The sequence below is a fragment of the Montipora capricornis genome, chromosome 8 (genome assembly GCF_036669925.1).
Source record: "Montipora capricornis isolate CH-2021 chromosome 8, ASM3666992v2, whole genome shotgun sequence".
Lineage (NCBI taxonomy): Eukaryota > Metazoa > Cnidaria > Anthozoa > Scleractinia > Acroporidae > Montipora > Montipora capricornis.
The window spans coordinates 14,686,473-14,693,972 of NC_090890.1; the positions used below are offsets into that span (position 1 = coordinate 14,686,473).

The window sequence follows — 7,500 nt, forward strand, 5'->3', positions numbered from 1 at the left end:
CTTTCAAATTCTGTTCATTCTTCAAGAAATCACATTTTTTTGTAATTTCACCACTATTATTTACTAGGAGTATAGTTAGTTCCAAACAAAGTGAATCCAATCTCATTCCATGAAGGTGCCTCAAACAGCACTCCTTCTTTTGAAGTTTCCGAATTCTCTTCATGGCATAAAGTTGCCATCATGTTTTGTATTTCCTGTAATGGAAGCAGCTTTATCCCAAATGATTTGGCTACTTTTCTCACAGTGTGGCTTTTGCCAATCACAATTCCAATGTCTGATTTCAAGAGTGCAAGTAGGTCTGTGATTGAATCACCTACAAATATAGACATTCCTCCAGATCCCCGAGACTTGCTTTGGACCAGCTCTTGGAAAATTGTTTCCTTGTCAAAGGCACTTGTTAAATTCTTGGCCAAAGAACCAGAAGATAGTTCACCTTCAACTGGCAGATTATTTCCAAAGATTTTCAGGTGCTTAAGATGACCAAGCTTTGCGTGGATAAGATCTTGGCACCAATTCACTGTTATCAAGTACAGTGGCAGGTTAATCTGATTTAGAACGTTCAAACAACCTGGGTAAAGCTTGACCTCTTTTGCAGTTTCCTTTATGCTCTCCCTTGAAATCCCTTTCAGGAGCTCACTGGCCTCAACCTCCTTCATCATTGCATGATTATAGTGGTAAACCTCTTGGAGGAGTGACCTCAGTCCCATCTCGTTATACCCAGAACCAAATGTACTATGGAGTGATATTGACTTGGCAACAGTCTCTTGATGACCAGTCCAGTATTTCTTTCCTAACTCACTCCAGTGATCATCCAGTTGTTTCATTTCCAACTCTGTGGATGCATGGTACTTCTCTGTTGCCTTGTACAGAAGGCCTGTTGTGTCCTTCTGAGTACATGTCCCATCAAAGTCAAATGCAAACAAGCTGACATCCAGTCCCATCCAATCTGCATCACATGTCATTGACGCTGATGACGCTAGGCCAGTGTCCATCACTGTTGCCATAACAACTGATGAAAAGAAAATAGCCCATTTACATGTAGGTGATTCACTCTATCAAAATGGTAATAACAATAATGATATTCACTGCACACTCACAGTTCAAAGCCTTAGAGGTGAGCATTAGGTGCACAGTATGCACATCTAAATTAGGAGTATAGTATATTTAGCAATAATTTATTATTCCATGAGCATGCATTGAATAATTATAAGAAGATAAACAGCCAATGAGGTGCGTAGCGCCAAGTTGACTATCATCCCGTATCCATCAAGCATGAGTGACAACTGTCTTTTATATTAAAAATGCCCCCAAAATATAGATTGTTTTAGTTTCTTTTAATTTTGACCAGGCTAATGCATCTGTAGCTTTAATAATACTATATAATATTATTTGTAGAGCATGTTACATTTTAATAGCTTACATGTATGTACCATGATGGCTAAGCCAATGAAAAGTTCTGAATTGCATTTACGCAATAATTGAGTTTTGAATGATGATAATGATGTCAAGCCTACTTATTTGTATTTTAGCATCACTTTATTCCCAAGGGACCAGGAGTCATTTCAGAGGGGGGTGACATCAGTCGGCCTCTGTAGGTAGGCCTTCCTGGGACAAAGCACAAAATAGTCTTTTTTCCTCACTCAGAGGAAGGGGTGATTGTGTTTGCAATTTTGATCTGATCATCATCTTGGGACAAAGCACAAAATAGTCTTTTTTCCTCACTCAGAGGAAGGGGTGATTGTGTTTGCAATTTTGATCTGATCATCATCTTGGGACAAAGCACAAAATAGTCTTTTTTCTTCACTCAGAGGAAGGGGTGATTGTGTTTGCAATTTTGATCTGATCATCATCTTTCTTTCCTTAAAAGATCAATTTGTTGTTGATGGTTCCATACATACGAAGGGGTTAGAAATAAAATGGAATGGCCCCATTCTTTGCAACTGTCCTCAAGATTAAATATACTTTGCATGAACCATCTTGGAGTTTAAAAGTCGACCAGTAGGTCTTAAGGACGGTGCCTACTAATTCACAGGTATTTTTGCCCCGGTTTATGATTATGTGGGAAATGTAGATGTTAACAAATATTATTGAAATCAAAAAAGAAAATTGGGGGTAACCACGCATTTTTCAAAGATAATTCATGAACAATATTTGTAAAAAGCTTTAAAATACAAAGCCATATATGGCGTTTTTTGTCAAATTGAAGCTTAATTATCTCTGAAAAATGCATGGTTACCCCTAATTTTATTTTTGGATACCAATAGTACTTACTAGGATCTACTTTCTCTGCATAATTTTAAACCGTGCAAAAATATCCCTGTATTAGTAAGCATCACCGATAGGAAATCCGAGTATCTCGAGATGCCCAGAACGTATGCGCATTTAACAATTGTAGTAGGCACCGTCCTTAAGAACCTTTACGAACCTGACTGAATCTGAGCATACATGTATATAAAAGGAAAGGAAAGGAACTTTATTTAAGTGTTTAGTCGTTCTAGCGCTGAAGCACTAATTGGGGACACTTTAGATTGAAATTAACAATTAACACAAATCAAGTCAAATGTTGGTTTTTGAGGAGAGGGGAAACCGGAGTACCCGGGGAAAACCTCTCGGTGCAGAGTAGAGACCCAACAAACTCAACCCACATATGATGCCGAGTCGCCGAGTCTGGGAATCGAACCCGGGCCAAATTGGTGGGAGGCCAGTGCTCTCACCACTGCGCCATCCCTGCACTTGTCAGGAGGGAATACTCGTAATATGGTAAATGTAGAAATGTAACAAAAATAATATGACATGTATATAATATACCAGTTATAGGGAACATATCGTTGACATCACCTATTGTCATTCATGTGCCAACCAGAGCCTTATTGGCTGTCGAAACAAAGTCAAAGGGTCTTGTTCGCGTGTTTGGCACATTTGAGTAGTAAACAGACTAACAAAGCAATGTTTGTAAACAGATATATCTTTCCTATTATTCAAGAAAATATAATGTACAGATAAGGATCACCAAATTCACCCCTAAATTCTAAACAATTACTGAAGTGCACTATTGTAAGCATACCCTTAAATTACTGCCATCCCCTCAATTGCACTATGTTATTTAATCAGCGGGGTTACGTAATCGGCAAAGGATTCTAAGTGAACTGTAGCCATCATGCTTACCTAAAACAGTAAAAGTTACTAGAACGATGATGAAACTACCAGCTGATCCACAAATTCTGCAGAATCGAAGCAGCCTCACCATCAATCTTTGTACTGTCCTCCAGAAGAAACAGCAGCATATTCATCAGACAAGAGGCTGTCTGTTTACCTTTGCCTCTCTTTGGAGTTTGCACCGTTTACATGAAGTAGTTTCCTTTTTGGTTTGAGACCGCTGGAAAACAGGTTGCAATTCAAAATGGCCAGGCAAATCGCTTCGCAAGCTTTGGAGAGGGTTTCCTTTGTGAAAAAGGTACTGTTGTTTATATAAGTCGGCGTAAGTTACTATATTCGGTTTCCCTTGGAGATATCGCTGAAATTACGTAGAGAAGTTTTCCGATATGCCTGTTAATTTATCAACTTTGTTTCATTGATTTGAGGAAGTCCTCGATCTGACAGGGCGTAACTAATCGATGGAAATCAATCATCGAAAAGCTAATCAATTAAAACGATAAAACTAGATAGTACATTTGTCAATTGATTGGTCAATTTAATCGATTGAAATCGATAATCACAAATTTCTGTCACATCGAGTCCGTGGAAATAGACGAATTCGCGCTCTAGATTGCATCATGGGCAATCCGGGCCTCATGGCGGGAAATTCAAAGGTTTGTATGGAAAGTCAAAGCTAAATTTATTACACATAACATGAGAATTTTATTCCATAAAGCTCATTTGTACAAATCTATACGCTTTATTTTCACATGTGGAAAAGGCTTATACAGCCAATCAGAATGGCGTACAGCATATCACATGTGAAAGTGTAACCAATCAACGATAGCGTAAAGGCGTTTCCATGCCAATCACTCGTGCATCTCATGCAAATCGTACTTTGTTATTGAATTAAATTAAATTTGCATTTGGTTCTATTGTTAGTGAGTATTTGTTTCTAATTTGCGTTTAGAAAACTATTTTAATGAAAATTCTTGTCTTATGTGTAATAAACAGTTCACGACATAGAAAGTGCTTTGTATGGCGTTTTATTCACTGGTCGTTTGTGTCAAAAACCCTCACTTGCTCGTTCCTCGCTCGTCCGGGTTTTTGACACAAACAACTCGTGAATAAAACCGGCTGTATGCCGCACTTTTTATGACGTAAACTATATATATTGTACATGACTCTACTTTATAGACTTTCGCCTTCATAAACCAAACAAAGAGATTCATGTAAGTGACAACTGAGAAGAACTAGACTTGGTATCTGTTCTTGGGAATTCCTAAATATTCCTTTCTTTGTCTCCATACATTCTCTGTAATTTTGTGCCTTTGGAATAACGGGAAATGTATGGCAGAAATTCTTTTTAATCAATACAGTGGAACCCCTCCAAACTGGACCCGCATTAAATGGGAATCCTCTCTTTACCGGACCCTCTTTTTCGGTCCCAAAATCTCATACATTTTCACTGTTTCTAACCTCAGTAAACCAGAACCCCTCAATTCGGGAATCCAGCCACTTTTTTCGGTCCGTCATCACTTACTGACAAAGAAATTGACCTCATTAAACCGGCAAGTTTAAAGCTTGCTGCCAAAATCAAATCACACTTTTTAAAATGTGATTAAAATCAAAAATAAATTGTATCATTCAGCTGTGAAATCCCAATCAGAAGTGAGGAACGCGCATCGGCTAATTACCCATTGTTCTATCGGTACTGAAGCAAAAAATCTAAAGTCGACAATTGTGCCGCTGTTGTTGGGTTGAACGAATGACAACAATAGGGGTCAGGTTAACAGACTGTCCTGTTGCATGTGAAATCACTTGCGGAACCACACCTAGTAGCAAACATCACTATGTCCGAGAGACCAGCGAAACGCCAAAGAATCGAGTTATTGTTAGAGAAGAGAATTCAGTTGATCAAATGCGTGGAATCAGTACCTAAACCAACTCTGAAGGCTCTAAGGGGTAAATTTGGGATCGGTAAATCAACAGTACATGTAGGTGATAGTTTTTAAAGAAGAAAGAAGCCTAGTACAGAAAAAATAGCAACCCCAACAAGATGCGTTTCAACAATTCCTGCGAATTTGATAAACTGATTGAACTTGTGTGGCAGTGGTTTTGCCGTGCACGGGCCAAGAACATTACTGATTTCAGGTCCAATTATCCAAGAAAAAGCAATCATATTTGCAAAAGAACTTGACATTAACAACTTTTAAGTGCCCCTAACCCAAAATATTTTTTTTGCTAAAATGAATCTTTGCACGTGTTCGAAACGCATTGCGGCCATTTTTTTTAATTTTTCTAACAAATCCTGCCATTTTATAGGCTTTGAAAGTTATGAAAATCCAAGCATCTTTTGTTCTCGACTGAGTCAGAAGGGGAGTGGGTCTATTCCTGATTTGATGTCACAATCTACTTTGCATGCATTTTTACAAAGAGTTAATGCAATGTAAATCAGTTTGTGACGTCAAATCAGGAATAGACCCACTCCCCTTCTGACTCGGTCGTTAACAAAAGATGCTTGGATTTTCGCAACTTTCGAAGCCTATAAAATGGCAGGATTTGTTAGAACAAGGAAAAAATGGCCACAATGCGTCTCGAACAGGTGCAAAGATTCATTTTAGCAAAAAATATATTTTGGGGTTAGGGGCACTTTAAGAGTTCAAATGGCTGGCTTGACTGATGGAAGAGACAATACTCAATCAAAGGCTTTAAAGTGAGCGGTGAAAGCAATGGAGTTAATATTGACACAGTTGACAACTACAAGAGAAGAATCCCAGATAATTATTGTCCAGGGTTATTCACCTGACAATATATTTAATTGTGATAAAACAGGCTTGTTTTTCAGAGCTTTGCCTGACAAAACACTCTCCGTGAAAGGCGACAACACCAAGGGTAGTAAGACATCCAAAGAGAGAGTTACAATTATATATGTTTGCACGCAGTGCCACTGGTGAAAAGCTCAAGCCATTGGTTATCGGAAAGGCACAGAAACCTCGTTGTGTTAAAAAGCATACAGCCTGAGCAATTACCAGTAACTTACATTGCCATTTAGAAAGCGTGGATGACCAATGACATCTTTTTGACATGGATGAAAGATGTGAATCAAGAGATGAAAAGGAACGTCATATTCTGATGTTTTTGGATAATGCCTCCTCACACGGCGACTGTCAGCTCTGGAACGTAACCTTGAAATTTCTTCCAGCAAACACAGCAACCCATTTACAGCCACTTGATCAAGGGATTAACCATGCCTTCAAGGCATGATACAAGAAACATCTGCTACGATCGCCTTTAAGCAAGATCGAAAGGGCTGAAAGCGTTTCTGAACTCTGTAAAGAAATACACTGTACATGTAACTTTACTGGATGCTATCAACTGGATAGCCAAGGCATGGTCTGAGACAGCACCATCGACACTTACGTGTTTCAAAACCACTGGCTTTCCTGTGCCTGATGAACAAGAAGATGATTATGAAGATGAAGACACCATTCCGCTGTTGCTTCTTGCTCAACAGTTGAGAATCGATCAGTCGATCTTGCAAAACGTTGACATTGAACTGCCAACGGAAGAAAACACTGGAGACTGGGAAAGAGACCTGATATCAAGCTTTGTTGAATCGATAGCTGAAGAGTCGGATGAACAGTTTGTCCATGATGATGAGGAGAAACATGTTGATGTTCCTGGCAGTAAAGAAGAAGTGCTTGATATGGTTATTAATTGAAATTGAAAAAAAAATGTGGTTCACAAAGATGAGAATTATCTCCGACTGGTTCCAGAACTGGAAAATTTAACAGAAAGAAAAATAGTTGAACAACGTTGTAATCAGATGCAGTTAATATTGGATTCCCTTTTCTAAAAGCATCTTGGAAATTTAGACAGAGAATCTTGAACATTCCATGTTTAAATGATTTAAAAGCGGCAATCATATTACCCTGTGTGTAACACTGAATTTTTTGGTAAATTAAATAAAAATTAATGATGTTGAAGAGCTTCCTTGTGATCCATGTTGTTTGTTCCTTTACTAATACTTGTGTACCACATACTGGTACTTACAGTCAGACAATACAATATGACGCATAAAATTCCCTTATGGGTAAAACCTCAGTACACCGGACACCCCTCTTAACCGGATATTTCCTCCGGTCCCAAGGGTGTCCAGTTTAGAGGATTTCCACTGTAAAGTAAATTCTACAATAGGCATTCTCTCCAAATTTATTCTGCCGCACCTTTGAGCGCATACATGTATCTTCTGTTTTGGAAAATAAAGAAACCCAAAATCGCATATCATGAATACTCGTCATTGTTTTGAACTTCCTTGAATACAGACCTTTGAATTTCTCTCCATCTTACTCGGATTACCCA

General features: G+C 38.5%; 2 protein-coding genes across 5 annotated transcripts in view; one reads left to right on the forward strand and one right to left on the reverse strand.

Annotated features, from left to right (window-relative positions):
• LOC138014123 (uncharacterized) overlaps positions 1–3,320 on the reverse strand; it is a 5,191-nt gene extending 1,871 nt beyond the window's left edge. Inside the window, exons 1-2 of the mRNA XM_068861146.1 lie at positions 3,166–3,320; positions 1–1,009 (exon numbers count right to left, since the gene is read on the reverse strand). The exon at positions 1–1,009 is cut by the window's left edge and continues 1,871 nt beyond it. Coding sequence (XP_068717247.1) covers positions 57–1,009; positions 3,166–3,247 — 1,035 coding nt within the window. The 5' untranslated portion in view covers positions 3,248–3,320 and the 3' untranslated portion in view covers positions 1–56. The remainder of the gene's footprint in view (positions 1,010–3,165) is intronic.
• Positions 3,321–3,375: 55 nt separating this feature from the next.
• Positions 3,376–7,500, forward strand: part of LOC138060597 (AP-4 complex accessory subunit tepsin-like) — a 37,947-nt gene continuing 33,822 nt past the window's right edge. For 2 of the 4 annotated variants that reach the window (XM_068906437.1, XM_068906435.1), the window contains exon 1: positions 3,382–3,454. In XM_068906437.1, the coding sequence (XP_068762538.1) occupies positions 3,401–3,454 (54 nt within the window). In that variant the 5' untranslated portion in view covers positions 3,382–3,400. Of the gene's footprint in view, positions 3,455–7,500 lie in introns of all 4 variants that reach the window. The other 2 variants (XM_068906438.1, XM_068906436.1) reach the window with 2 other exon arrangements.